Source organism: Microcaecilia unicolor, chromosome 12 (genome assembly GCF_901765095.1).
Source record: "Microcaecilia unicolor chromosome 12, aMicUni1.1, whole genome shotgun sequence".
Taxonomy (NCBI): domain Eukaryota; kingdom Metazoa; phylum Chordata; class Amphibia; order Gymnophiona; family Siphonopidae; genus Microcaecilia; species Microcaecilia unicolor.
Genome location: NC_044042.1, coordinates 3,128,350 through 3,145,930, shown reverse-complemented (window position 1 = coordinate 3,145,930; position 17,581 = coordinate 3,128,350). Strand labels below are relative to the sequence as shown.

Here is a 17,581-nt window from a genome sequence, read left to right as displayed (position 1 = left end):
CGTCTGACCGCTGTGCTTGCCAACAAGGGTTTTGCCACCAAGTATTAGGTCTTGTTTGCCAGAGGGATTAAATACTTATTTCCCTCTGCAGAATGCAAATAAATTCATATACTTTCCACAATGTGATTTTCCGGATTTAATTTGTGATGTGCTATCTCTCACTGTTACCAATAACCTACCCTTCAATTATGGGCTGCTCATGTCTTTGTCAGTGGGCAAACTTACAAAATCAGCAAGGGATCAAATACTTATTTCCACCACTGTATATATATATATATATATTTATTGTGCTGGCTAGGTGGAGGACTGAGTTGAGAACCAGCGATCTATTGTTCTCTATAGATTACAGCTGCTCTTTGACACCTCAAGAAGATGCAGCCTAAGCAATTCTCTTGTCTGTCCAAGGATTTAGCCAGCCCTCCCCAGAGAGAAAAATATACACACAACCTTCCTAGATTGATGCTCCCTCTCACCTAACTATGAAATCCCCCCCCCCCCCCTCTCTCATTTACTCTATCTTATACTGGGTAGAGAAAAGGGGGCATTTCAGACTCTGAACAGCTTCCCGGATTTCAGATCCTTCCACATCATTCAGGGAAAATGTGCTGGACGTTCCCCCAATAATCCTCACATCTGAGCCACCGCTTCGAGCCAAGCATGTCCAGCAGTACAAAGTGCCAGGGCTTTCTCCATCACACTGCCCCTAGGGGCTAATGTTGGGAGGAGAAGGGTAGAGGAAATGCGGGGTCACAGCACTCCAGACTGGGATGGAAGGGCTCCGTAGAAAAACCCCCCCATGCACGCAATAATAAAAGGGGAGGAGAGGGAGTACTACGTCCTAGGGAAAGACACAGGTCAAAGGAATTCTGGCCATAAAAATTAAAGGCTCGATATTCAAAGGGATTTAACCAGCCAGGAATGGCTCATGGCTGGTTAAGTCATTTGTTCAGAGCTAAGCAACTACTACTACTACTATTTAACATTTCTAGAGCGCTACAAAGTGTACGCAGCGCTGTACAAACACAGAAGAAAGACAGTCCCTGCTCAAAGAGCTTACAATCTAATAGACAAAAAGTAAAGCATTTAAATTTAAAATATTTAAGCAGTCAAGCACAAGAGAACAGTCACAGAAGGACAGAAGATGTTGAAGGGTGGTCAGTGTGATTAGGTGTAACTCTGGTTGGAGTAGTGGGAGAAGGTGATAGAAGAATAGAAATGGGTGAGGTAAAGTAATGAGTGGGTTGATAGGGAGGTTATATAAGACATGTCACTCTAGGGGTGGGTGGGTAGAGGGGTAGGGTGGGTAGGATTAAGTCTAAAGCAGGAGAAGGTATTCTCTGCAGCCTATCTGTGAGATGGAAAATGCTCTCAGCATTAAGCAGTTAAGTGCTGCTGGAAGCGTCCGATTAGCAGCCAACCTGAAACCGGCTATTTTGGGGGCGGAATCAGCACTTGGCCGGTTACGCGCCAACATTCAGGATTTAACCAGCCAAGGTAACCACATAAATAGGGATCATAAAAGCCAGTCCAATCTTTTTGTTGTAACCCATATAGCCGGTTAAGTGTTGACGATCACATTTAACTGGCTCCGGAAATCTGGAAATTCAATGCCGGAACCTGGGGATAACCCCACCGGCAGCCAACAAAACGCTAAGCACTACTGACTAAATATCAGGCCTTAATGGGTCAATAAGTTCTTTCCGGATAACTATCCTTTCTTTTAGGGGGTCTTTTACTAAAGATTAGCTGGAGTTACCTGCAGCAGGGACCATAGGAATAAAATGGTCAAGCTATATCTTTAGTAAAAGACCACCTTATTTCTTTACTGCCATTCAGAAGAAATTCGATCAGATGCCGTACAATAGCTTCGGGTACAGCAACTGAATATAGACCCAGATTTTCAGAAACCGGATAAGGCCCGGTGTCAAGTATCTGGGTCAAAGTTCATCCGCTGTACCTTAAACATTGCTGACCGAATATAGCACAACTTCTGAAATAATCTGCAAAGTTCTGCGTCCATTACTTGTCATTTTTTTCACAGTCTGACCCCTCCCCCCACTCGCTTTCAACTTTTCTCCGCTTTAAATCCTTACGCTCCCCTGACCGATTCATCTCCCAACTTTCTCTGCCCCCTTCTCCAGGGTGGACACCTACCAGTTTTCTTCTCCCCCCTGCCCCTCCCCGTTCATCTCTTCTCTATCCTACAGCAGCTCCCTGCCTTTAACAGTTCCCTCTCTCCACTCCTCAGCCTTCACTATCCCCACTCACCTCCATTCTCTCCCCTTAACTCCCAGCACGACCCCCCCGTTCTGTGAATCACAAACTTCCCCCCCCCCCCCCCCTCCGGTACATTCCCCTATCTTTCCTTATTTCTCTCCCTCCCCAGTCACACACCCTCATATCTCCTTCTGTTTATCCCTCCCCTGTGGCACCTCTACAGCCTGCTCTTACCCCAACCCCCATGCCACACACATTCAGTTTTCTCCCCCCCCCTCCACCATAGCAAACATACCCTCCAGCTTTCTCCCTCCCCACCATAGCAAACATACCCTCCAGCTTTCTCCCTTCCCACCATAGCAAACATACCCTCCAGCTTTCACCCCCCCCCCAATACAGCACGCATACCTTCCAGTTCCCCCCCCCATGGTACCCATACCTCCAGCTTTCTCCCTCCTTCCCCCATGACATACAAACCTCCAGCATTCTCCAGTGCCCTCCCCCATAGTACACACTCCCTCCAGCTTTCTCCATCTCCCTCCCCCACTGTGGCACACTTACCTCCAGCCTTCTCCCTCCTTCCCCCATGACATACATACCTCCAGCATTCTCCAGTGCCCTCCCCCATGGTACACACTCCCTCCCTCTCCCTCCCCCACCATGGCACACATACCTCCAGCCTTTCCTCTCCCTCCCCATGGCACACAAACCCTCCAGCATTCTCTTCCCCCGCCCCCCCATGAAACACACTCCCTCCAGTTTTCTCCAGTCCTGGCTCCCTACCATAGAAAGGCCACTCAAGATTCTTCAGTTCACCCCCCCCCCAAGCAATCCTCCCCAATCATGTGGCAAGAGGAGGTGGAACAGCTCCACAGTAAGCCACGTCCTCATCCTCTGCCAACCTAGGCCTGTTTCTTTACACTGTGCACCTTTTCGGAGGCCTGCACGGTTCAAAGGAACAATCATGCCCAGAACGGCAGAGGAGCACGACGCAGGCCAGCGTGCAACTGTGCGCCTCTTCTGACTCAATGACGAGAGGGAGGGAGGTCCGTCCAGTCCAGCTGTCACTGCCAAGCCGCTGCCTGCTCAGGATCCTGTGCAAATTCTGCATTGTGCTGAATCCCCCAGGTGTAGCAGGGCGTGTTCAATTACACAGGGTAAAAAAACAGGCACAGAAAAACAGAAAAAGTACAGTAGTTCCCTGAGAGGAAAAGGGGATTTACAGAGCTTCTGTCCTAGTGATAGTTTATTTGCATTAGGGAACTGATGTTGACAGTTTGTGATTGTTTTATGTTAATGCGAAGGTAGGAAGGCTGAATATTTGTTAGACATATTGTTCAATATTATGTAAGTTCATCTCAAACCTTGTTAGACAGAAGAAGGCTAGAAAGTGCTGGTTTAAATGTAAAATCTACAATTTTATTTATAAAGTAAATTATGTGTCACTGTACATTTGGGGAAAAAGCTTCCCGACATTTCCACTCAGCTGTCTGAAAATTTCCCACAACACAGCTCCACTGCTAGAAATTCAGGCAGAAGGAAGGATTCTCCATTGATACTCCTGAGTCACAGAAACAGATCTGCTAACACTTGGTTCATTACAAGATTTAACTAGTCGCTGTATCTACTGTTATTGGCCCAGACAGGGTCAGCTTCTAGAAATGGACTGATGCCTCTAAACTCTCTGACTGCTATAAGAAGTATCGCAAACTCTAGGGATCAAACATCCCTCTGTTTTGATTAAAAATAATATATCCTTCTTTGAATCCCCGTGGGCAACTTTCCTGTGCTATGCTGAACATGTGACTGGTAAAATGCCACCTCTGTGTAAGAAATAAATATCAAATGTAGATACCTGCGATTAAACCTTTAATAAACACAAAGCTCAACGTAAGCAGACGCAGAAGACGGCATCAAACACAGGCAGAGGCAGAAGTAGAGGCAGAAGATAGAACCATACACAGGTGGGGAGATAGGCAGAAGACGGCCCCATACACAAGCAGCAACACAAGCAGAGGAAGAAGACTGCGCAGTACACAGGAGGGGACACAGGCAGAAGACGGCCCCATAAACAAGCGGCAACTCAAGCAGAGGAAGAAGACTGCACAGTACACAGGCAGAAGTAGAGGCAGAAAACAGCACTGTACACAGGCAGGGATACAAGCAGAGGCAGAAGGTAGAACCATACACAGGTGGGGAGTCAGCCAGAAGTAGAGGCAGAAGACAGCACCGTACAGAGGTGGGGACATAGGCAGAAGACGACCCCATAAACAAGCGGCAACTCAAGCAGAGGAAGAAGACTGCACAGTACATAGGCAGAAGTAGACAGAAGACGGCACTGTACACAGGTGGGGACACAGGTAGCAGTAGAAGACAATGTCATACACCAGCAGGGTCACAAGCAGAGGCAGAAGGTGACACGGTACACAGTCGGGAACACAAAAAGAGGCAGAAGACAGTGCTGTACACACACGGGCTCCCAAGCAGAAGCAGAGACACAAGCACATGTGTCTGAATGGGCAAGGATTTAACCAAAGAAGTAGCAAATGGATTGGAGGCTAAGCCATTCTTTACCAAGTCACCTTTCCCTCTTCCCTTCCCCAGGCCACTGGCAGAGGCGGGTAAAACTGGCACCACATGCCAGCAATCTTAATGCAGCATCAGAAGGAAGCCCCTATGTTCCACTGCTATGGTGGACCACCAACGCTTGGCATCACCAGAGGGCCTGGGCTGCTGCATCGGAGTGGCATTTCCTCCCTACACAGCCTGGGGCACTGGCTCGATTCCTACCAAAGAAAGACCATGATCAAGTAAATCTTGAATTGATAATGAACACAAACTGGATGGACCATTCAGGTCTTTATCTGCCGTCATTTACTATGTTACCAGCCCCCTGATCTCGTCAGCCTGCTGGAAATACCATGTTCAGCTTCTCTGAGAGACAACATCCAACATCTCCAATTTCATCAAATTCTGTCTACCAGCTTCTGCATTGATATTAGGACATTCAGGCATATAGACCTGATTGGACTCTAAAGTATTATTGCGTTTTCTTTCAGTAAAGAAAGCCTAAATGCTGCAGAGGGTCCCAATTCCTGAACCCCAGTGTTGCTGAGCAGGGGGCCTCTCTGTTGCTTCCACTCCAATATCTTTCTGGTATTCACAAAACAGTCTTCAACGCAACACTGGAGAAACAGAGCAGATTAAACAAAAAGAAATCTAAGAAACAAGGCTTTTCAGCTAAAATTTCTCTCCAGCGCTCAACTATCACACTGCCTGTCAGCGCTGATTAATATTTCCAAATGTCAGCAAAAGTACTGTCCAAAGCCCTCTCCACAATGAAGACTTTTCATTCTTCAACCAACAACTCCCCTGGTGTTAATCCAAACGAAAACAATAGAAGGGTTGGAACGACTTCCCTATGAGGAAAGGCTAAAGTGGCTAGGGCTCTTCAGCTTGGAGAAAAGGCGGCTGAGGGGAGATATGATAGAGGTCTACAAAATAATGAGTGGAGTTGAACGGGTAGATGTGAAGCGTCTTGTTTACGCTTTCCAAAAATACTAGGACTATGGCGCACGCAATGAAGCTACAAAGTAGTAAATTTAACAAATCGGAGAAAATATTTCTTACCTCATAAGTACATAAGCATTGCCATGCTGGGACAGACCAAGAGTCCATCGAGCCCAGCACCCTGTCACCGACAGCGGCCAAAAGAACAAGCAATTTGTCCAGCCCCTCCTAGAAATAGTGTATTATTCCCTCGTCCATTCAATAACATTCTATGGCCTTTTCCTCCAGGAAGCCGTCCAACCTTTTTTTGAAGTCCACTAAGTTATCCGCCTTAACCACTTTTTCCGGCAGCAAATTCCAGAGTTTACGTATGCGTTGAGTGAAGAAAAATTTCCTCCGATTTGTTTTAAATTTACCACACTGCCGCTTCATCGCATGCCCCCTTGTCCTAGTATTTTTGGAAAGCGTAAACAGATGCTCCACATCGACTCGTTCCATTCCACTCATTATCTTATAGACCTCTTTCATATCTCCCCTCAGCCGCCTCTTCTCCAAGCTGAAGAGCCTCACCTCTTCAGACTTTCCTCATAGGGAAGTCGTCCCATCCCCTGTATCATCTTTGTCGCCCCTTCTCTGCACCTTTTCCAATTCCACTATGTCTTTTTTGAGGTGCGGCGACCAGAATGTATGTAATTAAACTTTGGAATTCATTGCCAGAGAATATGGTAAAAGCAGTTAGTTTAGTGGGGTTTAAAAAAGGGTTAGATAACTTCTAAAAGAAAAGTCCATAAGCCATTATTAAAATGGACTTGTTGGATTTTGCCAGGTACTTGTAACCTGGATTGGCCACTGTTGGAATCAGCATACTAAGCTTGATGGATCTTCGGTCTGTCCCAGTAAGGCAATGCTTTGTCATTTTCCTTTGCTTCTTTCCATATCCCCTGTTAAAGGAACATTGTGAGGATCATCTCTTTCTCCTGTTTTATTTAGGGAAAGGGAATGGGACTTGATATGCTGCCGTTCTGTGGTATTTTGCAACTACATTCAAAGCAGTTTACATGATATATACAGATACTCATTTGGACCTGGGGTAAATGAGGGTTAAGTGACTTGCCCAGAGTCAGAAAGAGCTGCAGTGGGAATCAAACCCAGCTACCCAGGATCAAAGTCCACTGCACTCCTATCCTATATCATTATGAGTACTTTCTATAATTTCTATAATCATTTCCACTCGAACAATCTTAATTCTCTTCCTATAGCATAAACGTCTCGAATTTGGGGTATTATTTTTGATTCTTTTATTTGAACCTCAAATTAACAGTTTATCAAGAAAAATCTTTTTTAAATGGAGGTTACTGAGGTTAATCCATTCTTATTTTCATAATAAACATTTTTGCTCTTTTGGCTCAATCCTTCAAACTTTGGATTACTGAAATTCGGTCTACCTTGAGCTTCCTCAGAAACAACTTGATAGATTGCAAGTTTTGCTGCTAAAATGATCTTTCCAAGTAACGAACATGAGTCACTTCTTTGTTAATCGATCTCCGCTGGCTACCGTTAAAAGCTAGGATTACTTATAAAATTTCCATTTCATGGTCAAGCCTCTATTTATATGATTTAAGACCCGGTTTACTAAACTGCGCTGTAGACCCGCTATTGATTTTAGAACTCAGTAAAAATTAGCACGCGCTAATGCTAGAGAAGCCCAGAGGAATATGGGTGTCTCTAGTGTTAGCGTGCCTTACTAAACAGTGCCCTCACTTTTTCGTCCTCATTCTAAGCTAACATTTAGATTTAAGAATGATAACTTTCTTCATTATCCTTCGGCTCAACGATTAGTTTCAAAGAGAAACTGAAGATCATATTCCTTTTCCAGGCTGCATGTCGTAAAAATCTTTTAAAAAAATGTATTTAATATTTACTTGTAAATTCTGTTTGATGAATATTGTTTTATTCTGTTGCTGCATTATTTATATTATACACTGCCTTAGACCTTTTAGGACTTGACGGTTAATAAGCGCTAGATTAGATGTAGTGACAGCAGCTGGCCTTACGGAGTTTAATGGGGGTTTGCACAGATTCCTGAGGGAAAAGTCCATTGAACATTATTAAAAAATTTTTGTTTGGGGGGGTGGGGGGGTTGCCGGGTTCTTGAAGCCTGGATTGGCCGCTGTCGGAGACTGGACGCTGGGCTTGATGGACCCTTGGTCTTTTCCCAGTATGGCAGTGCTTATTTATTTATGTTCTTATGTAGATATCAACAATAGTCTATTGACTGGTATTTTCCCTTCTTACTGGAAGCTTGCTATCATTTGTCCATCTCTAAATCCTCTCTCACCAGCAAACTTCCACTTCACGTCTAAACTTCTCTTTCCTTCCAAAACAGCGGCCAGGACACTCCACAGAAACACTTCTCCGCCTGACGAACAAACTCAGGTGTAAAACTAGAGCTGAACCAGGCAGAAATCACCATCGCCCTTTATCCTGGCACGATCCATTCATCCATCCCTACTGCTGATCCGCATGTCTGACGTAAGGATGGTCTTAAGAGTGGATGGATCTCTTCCTGCCCTTTCATGGTGAAAGCCAGGTGCAGCTTCTTCTAAGACATAAACTCTGTCCCCTGGACTTCCTCAAGGTACTGCTGTTGCCTCTACTCTTCAATCTATTTCTAATAGCACTTGCAACCTCTAGGACTTAATGGACACCTTTTTGAAGATTAAATTTCACATGGACCCAACAACCCAAGCCCTGAAATTGAGCCTTTCTAAATCTAAGACCATCTGGATTTCACAAGATCCCCTTCTTCCTAATATGTCTCCCCACATCACTAGCAAACCGATTCCACTGCATGTGTGGTTAACAATTCTGGGGACTAAGACTGATCCCATTTAACACTTCAACCTCACACTTCAGCAGTTCTTAAATCTGCCCTCTTAGCTCTTACATAAGTACCTACGGTTATACCTTATTTCACCCCACAAGATTTGAAAACATTTGTCCTTGAGCTAATTCTTGGACTGAGCCAGACCGTCATCCATAGGTTGCAACTTGGACAGAAAGCAGCTGTACCAGAAGATCTGACCATATCACTCCCACCTTGAAGGACCTTCACTGTTCCTAATTGCCTTTAGAATATCTTCTATAACTCCGATGCTGATACATAGAGCGTTTTACATGGTGGGGTCTCGTGTACCCCTCTAATCTGCTCACTCCTGATTAACACACTTACAGATGTCAACTAGTTGGCACTTCTGCCTCCCACTGGTCACTTCTTCGATACATGATGTTCTGCCTTTTCATGTTTTGGTCCATTACAAAAGACCTTCCGCCCTCCTCACTTAACGGGAGAACTAAACCATGACTGCTTGAAATCATGATTCTTCCCCCTGGCCTTTTGGAAAGAATAGGGGATTGACCTGGGGAGGGGGGGGGGGGGGGCTCAGGATTACACCAACAGCACTGATCTCTTCTCGCTCCTTTTCTGACTCATTATAAACCGCTTTACTATGCCCTGATGGACACTGACGTATATGAAAAGTGCGACTAAACTACAAAAGCAAGAAATGAACTGTAAAATGTCACAAGAGGTGGGGGGACCTGTGTCTCCAAAGCGACAATCTCAAACTGGGCAAGGCTGCAGCCCTGAAAGTCAGGGACCAGGAATCCTTATTCAGTTGGGCACAAAATGGGGACCATAAAAGATTGTGAGTAAAAATCTGCAAGACTGAGAGCAAAACAATGTTTTTAACAATTAGGAGCTACGATGCTCTGGGACCCCTGATCCTTCAGCCCCCAGTCTGGATCGCTGACTTGTCCAGCTCTGTCAGACAGCATTAATGGCTGACATCTGTATATGAAGTTTCCTCTGCGTATGACCAGGATCCCCGAAACACCTGAAGTACTGGAGCAGGACGTAAGCTGAGAGACTCCTCCAACCGTTTCCTGGAGCCACATCTAAGCAGCCATAGTCCAATGTGCACATTTATTACAAATATCCTGCAAACCAGCTGGTCAGGTGTGCTCAGCTTATTTGTCAGACAGACAACACTTCTGTTCAGTAACAGCACACCATTACCTTGGGCACTGAACTGTGGGGGTGTCACAGGGGTCCATACTGTCTCCCATTTTATTTAATATCCACCTCCAGCCTCTGGCTGAGCTGCTTCAGTTGATGAACACAAAACTCGACATCTATGCTAATGACGTGCAACTATTCATACCCACTGAACCAGATCTACCCACAGCTCTGAGTAAACCGACTGCCTGCCTAACTGCAACCCAGGAATGGACCAACAAAGAACAAACTCTGCCTGAACCCGAGCAAAACAGAGATTCTTTTCGTACCAGACACAAGTGGACAAAATACCGGACTTCAAAATGCCTTTTGAGAAGTATGAACTCCCCCCTAAAATCAGAGGTCAGGAATCTTGGGATACTGCTAGACTCCTCACTCACTCTGATCGCGCAAACTGTCTTTATTCCCTGCGTCAACTACAAAATCTCTCTCCATATATTGAAAAGACGGGTTGGACCTCAGTGTTCCATGACGACTAGACTAACTGTAATGCCCTCTAAACTGGTCAAACCGAAAAGAGTTTGCATCAGCTGCAGCTAATTCAGAACGTTACAGGCGGTGTGACCACATCACACCCTTCCTGCAAAAACTACACTGACCACCACTATCTTATAGGGCTCAATTTAAAACTCCATCTTTGATTTTCAAGGTCCTCAGACAAAATGGGCCAGAGCACTTAAAGAATAAGTTAACCCTTTACACATCTTTAAGACCTCTAAGGTCCTGTCAAAGATCATCATTATCTGTACCTTCGTCAAAAGAAACTGTACGATGTGATACCCGCCAGTGAGCCTTCTCAGGAGTAGCTTCCACGCTCGTGAATTTACTCCCACAGGGGCTAACTCGAGACTACCTCTATTTTAGGAATACGTAGGGTGACTGACTATGCTCTCATTCTGCACCTGGACTGGCTGACTACACCCACTGTCACTTGGACCAGTTCCTTATATCTTGATTAGCTGCACAAAGAACTTGCCTTGAGTTTAACTAACCATCAAATTATCCCAACTGACTCTGTACCAGGCATCTTGTTCCCATCATACATCTGCTCTTGGTCCCTCAGCTATATGGTCAGCCATATTGTAGAAAATCTTTAGCATCATATCTGTGTTATTTGAATGCTCTAATTGTGTGCTTATTAGATATTCCATCACTATTATGCTTATATCATATTGTATCTCTGGTATTTGAATTTGAGTGCCGTTAAATGTCGTATTATTTTTGATCCTGTTTCATGGTAGGTCCTAGTTTCAATTTGCTCTTTTCAAGTTTACCTCATTTATTCCCCCCCCCTTTTTTTTACAAAGACGCACGGTAATGCTGACACAACCTATTCAGTTTGTATGGGCTGTGTTGGATTACCGCACCAGCTGCTAACGCGCCTTTGTAAAAAAAGGGGGGGGGGTGGTATTGTATTTATGTTTATAGGTCATTTTACTATTGTTGCGCTGTTTGCAAAATTGTAAGTTCTAAGTTAAACTGTACCATCGCATACTGCCTTGGGTGAATCTTTTCATAAAGGCGGTTAATAAATCCCAATAAATAAATAAACAAACAAACAAAGCCATTCATGTTATACACTGCAAGAATATAATAGCTCACTATTCCAAGGAAGTCACTTCTGCTGTGTTAGTTTTGGGAAAGAAAGCACAGTCAGAGGTTAAAGACACCTGAAAAATAGGAACAGACACCCCCTCCCTCTAGTTTTGTGTTTGAATATTGACTTTCTGGCGCTTTATGTTCAGAGGATGAGAGAATGAATTAACACAACCAAGCAAAGAGGACAAATCGGGGGGGGGGGGGGGGGGGCACAGATCCCAACACCAAAGCCCATCCTTTCAAAAAAAAGCTGTAAGAAATCCAAACAGACAAGCCCAGTACAATTACAGCTTGAAATCCCCGGGCCAAGCAAAGGCACCATGCCATCCCATACCCCAAGACTCGGAAACTGAGCACGCCTGCTTTCGTCAATCTTTTGGTACACATTAAGTATAAACTACTAAGGTCAAATGCAGATCTTACTCACAAAGTCTTTCACACTTTAAAAGCTGCCAGGAGCACCCCGGACAAGGAGCACTTTGCCCTCAGTACAAAGAGACCAGGAACTCTGCACTGTCCTTAATACAGAGGTGATGAATTCAACACTCATGCAGCTGACAGGGCAACATGTGTCAGAGTACCCAGGGTGCACTCTCTCATGCCCTTGCCATCGATTTCCATTGCTCTCTTCACTCTGCTAGGACAATGGCATTGAAGAAAATATTACCCCCAAAATAAGACAGAACAGAGAATGCACGAGTCTCACCCATGAGCATTAATCATCTCTCTTCTCTCCATGCCCTGCGCTGCGTCTCCACAATGGCCAAGGCTACAAGAAGGACTCTTCTGATCTGTCTTTGCTTCAGGAAACCCACCTAAACTCAGTGGCAGCAGGATATCTCGAAACCTAATCTCTGTTTTTTTTTTTTCATAAAAATTCCACTCTCTCAGCATTTTTAGCAAAAAAAAAAACAACACACACACACACAACCCCTACCCAAAACAAAAAAACAATCTTTGATCATGCGTTCCTATCTCCATTTCTTCATCAGAAGTTCTCTGCCGCTCCTGTGAGCTGCGCCTTGGTGAATTACAAGTCCATTCTGTCAGGCACTTTTCACAGAGCTAAAATCCTGTGTCTAAAATGAGGTTTGGACACGTCATGAGTCTCTGTGCTGCTGGGCACATGAGAACACGGACCCGCCAGCTTCCATGTTGCTGCTGCCTGCTGCCCTGTGAGAATGTGGGAGAGTTTTGTCTTCGGGGGAGGGGGGGGGCAACACTTAGAGGTATATGTAACACTGAACTAGGGAAGATTTCTGCTTGCCCAAACCTAGAGGCCTTCCAGATGTTCACTCAGGGCTCACCACTGGCTCCATACAGAGCTGCTGCTTGAGATGCCCCTTCCACATCTGTAACCAGCGTATCTTTGCACCCAGATACCCCCTCCAAAGGAACTTGGCCTCTGCTTCTTGATTCAAAAAAGACTATAGCAACTTTTAGGCCTTAAGATGGACAAAAGCAGCACCAAGAGATGCCATGCAATCCCGAATAATTCAGACGGGAATTAAATACCTTCCCCAAAGAGCACAGATTCCAAATCTGAGCACTAGGAAGTTAAGGGACTTATTCAAGGTCAAAGAGGAATGTTTCAGGTTCCTTTTTCTCTGTTTTGAAACTCTCTATTACACTGTGACCCACTCATCTCTGCCCAAATCTAATATTGAAACCACCATACAAATAGTTCAGTCAGTGCAACTCACTTCTGCCCAGCAGAAATGACACCATCACACCTCAGTCCTGCCCCACAGCACCCCCTGCTATTCTGGTACTGAAACCCTCACACACAGCTCTGCCAGGACACTTTAGCCTTGGGATGCCAGGGTCACAATAAAAAAAAGTACAGATGTGGCCTGGAGCCAGGCCAAGGTTTAGAACCCTTTTCCATAGCCTGCATTCTAGCATACACCAATTCATTTATAAGGCTGACAGGAGTGTAAGATATAACCATTTATTAATGCAATGGGGACAGAAAGCAGTGGTTCTCAACCACAGTGTCTCCAAGAGGTGGGAGGTTTTGTCACAAACAAACTGGTGGAGATAGCAAGCATATGTTTACCATCACACTGCCTGCAAGCTGGGGAGACCAGCAAACTTGAGAGTCAGGTTCTTAAAACTCCTGTAACTGGTCCCTATTTCTGCTTCCCCACTACCCCCAAAAATGGTCTGCTGGCCACAGATTCTGTTTGCTACATAGTTTCTAAGTAGCATATTTGCAGGTTTTTGTGTTGCTTCACAGTAGGAGAATGACACAGGGGACAGGAACCCACAATAACCGTGGGGACTGGGACAGAGCCTGAGGGGCTAGGGCAGGGACAGATCCAGCAGGGAGGGGGCCAGGAACAAACTTTGTCCCCTGTCATTTTCTACTTTGAAGCCTGTTAATGAACTGGACTGTTATTTACGTTTGAGTGATACAGAGGACAATATTTTGATTTTTTTTTTAAAAACAAACATGATGGCCACAAGTAGCAAACTTTGCATGGGGGGGGGGGGGGATCCTGTCCATCCTGCTACCAGCACATCTTCTAAGAAGACATCTTCCATTGCAGGAAGGACTGTGGAAGACGGGAGAGATAGACTTAATCCTGAGATTGTTGATTTATTCATCCACAGATTAAAAAAATCATAACAGTGCTTCACAGGGCATATTTCTTCCCTCTAGGGCATACAGAACGGGTTGTATTTTGTACCCCTGGACATTTTAACAAGGTGGATTAGGATTCTTTGGGGTAGTAGAAGTCAGCTATTGTTGGGGTTGGAAGGGTAGTGGGGGGGGGGGGGGGTTATACTTTAATAAAAAGATTTAAATATAAAATCATGTGTTCAAGGCTTCTGCAGGGCCCGCGGGGATGGAACGGGGACAGAGATAGAACCCGCAGGGACGGAGCAGGGGCAAACTTTGTCCCCGTGTCATTCTCTACTTCACAGTATCTGGCAGTAGAGGGATTCTGTGTTGCTGTTACTGAGGTGGCACCAGAATTTGAATATATATTTATTTTGTTATATAAGTGTGAAATCTGGGAGTGATGTGCTGCATACAGTTTTTTGATACGGGGTAGACAAATTCATACTAAACGTAGACAATGAAATTTTTAAGCTGTGAATGTTAGTGTTTGGTATGTCACATACATGAATGTTGTGTGTTACAACAGAAGAAAGCTTGAGGACCCGCTGCTCTAGGGGTATGAAGCCACTGGTAAGGTTCACATACTATGAAAAGTATATAAGTATTGCCACGCTGGAACAGACCAAAGGTCCATCGAGCCCAGTATCCTGTTTCCAACAGTGGCCAATCCAGGTCACAAATACCTGGCAGAAACCCAAAGAGTAGCAACATTCTATGTAGAACCCCAGAGAGTAGCAAGATTCTAGAATTCTAAAGAATAACAAGATTCCATGCACAATTTCAAAAAGTAGCAACATTCTATGTAGAACCCCAAAGAGCAGGAAGATTCCATTCAGAATCCTAAGTACATAAGTGTTGCCATACTGGGCAGACCAAAGGTCCATCGAGCCCAGCATCCCGTTTCCAACAGTGGCCAATCCAGGTCACAACCTGGCAGACACCTCAAAGAATAACAAGATTCTGGAATCCCAAAGTAGCAACATTCCATGTAGAACCCCAAAGAGTAGCAAGATTCTAGAATTCTAAAGAATAACAAGATTCCATGCAGAATCTCAAAGACTAGCAACATTCCATGTAGAACCCCAAAAAGTAGCAAGATTCCACTCAGAATCCCAAGTACATAAGTATTGCCATACTGGGACAGACCAAAGGTCCATCAAGCCCAGCATCCTGTTTCCAACAGTGGCCAATCCAGGTCACAAATACCTGGCAAGATCCAAAAAAATTCAATACATTTTATGCTGCTTATCCCAGAAATATGCAGTGGATTTCCCCCAAGTCAATTTAATAATGGTCTATGGACTTTTCCTTTAGGAAGCTGTCCAGACCCTTTTTAAACCCTGCTAAGCTAATCGCCTTTACCACATTCTCTGGCAAGGAATTCCAGAGTCAAGGCTTCAGGATTGCAGGCCCTTCCCAAGAGTTACACAGTGGTCTCTCAGCCCTGTGCTTGGCTTCCAAACAGCTCTGCCCAGGGGGTGGGAGATGGTAGGGGAGGGGCGATTCTTAGCTCTGGAAGGCACAAAGGGACTTGTTCTTCTCACCTCAGTCTCCTTCCCTCACCCAGGCCCAGGAGGAGACCAGAATTTGTCCACCAGCTGCTCTGGACTACTGTTGGCATTGCTCATGCTACTGCAGCCCAGGGGGGATGGGTGGGGGGGGGGGTCTTTACTACTACACTTAACATTCCTTTCTGCCCAGAGGGGACATAATATTCATGATCCCAAGTGTTGGCAAAGGGATGGAAGTGACCCTCTAACTGCAGGCTGAGAGGTGCTTAATTCATGTTAATTCAGCCCCTTTTCAGTGGGAAGCTGCTGCCTAGTGAGGGGCTCAAGCCCACATGCTTAAAGCACAGCAGGGTCCTACCTATGTCCCTGTCTTTTGTTCTGACTGACCTTAGAGGGGTCACTTTACTTCCTGTGCTATGCTGACAGTTCATCACATCCTACCTTTTACTGAGGACAGGGCTCTGGGCTAGGAGAACTCATTCAAAATGTTATAAAATGTTTAATAAACATCCTGCAACACAGAAGGAGCTGAAAATGCTCCCAGATCAGAGTCTTTCAGAAGAAAAACTTCTTTTTGAACAGTAAAAAAGGCCAGATGAACTGGAGCCATCTTCTCTGCATTTGCTACTGGAACTTGCAATCCCTGGGCTCTGCAGCGACTTTTCTAAGTTTATTTGATCAAGCTTCAGGTGGAAACTCAGAGCTGCAAAAAAAAAAAAGGGGGGGGGGGGACTTCAGCCACTGACCACCTCTCTGCAGACCACAAGGTAGGCACCGGCCAGTCCTCCCTGTGGAGATCCCGAGCCCCAAATGTCACTTGGGAGGGGGGAGGGGGTTGAGAGGCCTCAGGGAGTTCCGTCAGGCTCTTATCAGCTCTTATCAAACACTCACATTCCTGGTAACAAAGTGCCCGACACCAGACAATAGATACATTGTACCCACAATGGGGACGGTGGGGGGGGGGGGGGGGTCAAGATGGAAGCGGGGCAACTCCACAGGGTTAGCTTCTGCTGTCCCTTTGCCCCCCCCTTCCCAGTATACACCTGTCCCAGCGTTTCCCCCCTCCCCAACCAACCACCAGCATGTGACTCTGTGCCCCGACTTCACCAGGCCATTCACCACGGTTCATCACAAGCGTCCCCCCCCCCCCCCCCGCAACGGGCCCCACTGAAGATAAATGCCCATCTCGCTCCCCCCACCCCCCCGGTGCACGGGACCCTCACGATCAGCACCAGCACCTTTAACTCCCTGGACCGCGGTGCAGACCCAGCGAAGGCCACATTTAAGCCTCCCCCGTCCCCCTCCCGGGCACAAGTTGGGCAAAGTAGGGCGGACACTTACTGCTCGGGCTCCCCGTCCCCCGATCTCCGCTCCGACGACCTCCGCCGACCTCCTCCCGGCATTGGCATGGCTGGGGCCGGTGCTGTTGCCTGTGGATGCGGCGCTCTGGGCTCCTTCTCTCCCCCTCCCCCCTGTATCCCCTCCCCCTCTCCTCCCCCCTCCTGCTTTGTCCTCTCCCTCCCTCCCCTCTCTCTGCGCCGCCGCTCAGTCCCGACTCTGACCGCACGGGGCGAACTGCTCCTACCGTTCCCGGCTCAGATCCTCCCCCGTCCCCCCCCCCCCCGCCGGACCGGGCTTGAAACCGGGCTCCGGCGCTGCAGGACTGGAGCCAGGTCGGGACAGAGGGAGGCGGGAGCGGATCCAAAAGCAGGTCCGTCTGAGAGGGACTGGGCCTCTGAACCGATATCCCAGCATCTCGGACCCAGTACTGACCCACTTTCCAGCCCCTCTGGTCCGGTACTGACCAGCGGACACTCTCCTCTGTGACCCAGGCAGTACTGACCCAGTATACAGCACCTCCGATCCAGTACTGACCCAGTGTACCAGCATAGTGTTAGCAGACACTCTCCTCTGTGACCCAGGCAGTACTGACCCAGTATCCAGCACCTCCAATCCAGTACTGACCCACTGTACCAGCATAGTGTTAGCGGACACTCTCCTCTGTGACCCAGTATCCAGTACCTCTGATACAGTACT

The 17,581-nt window shown here is 46.4% G+C and overlaps 1 protein-coding gene across 2 annotated transcripts in view; it reads right to left on the bottom strand.

The window, feature by feature from the left end:
* The window catches only part of SOX13 (SRY-box transcription factor 13), a 73,060-nt gene extending 56,101 nt beyond the window's left edge, over positions 1 to 16,959 (bottom strand). For both annotated transcript variants that reach the window (XM_030221882.1, XM_030221883.1), the window contains exon 1: positions 16,886 to 16,959. In XM_030221882.1, coding sequence (XP_030077742.1) covers positions 16,886 to 16,953 — 68 coding nt within the window. In that variant the 5' untranslated portion in view covers positions 16,954 to 16,959. The remainder of the gene's footprint in view (positions 1 to 16,885) is intronic.
* Positions 16,960 to 17,581: the final 622 nt, after the last annotated feature.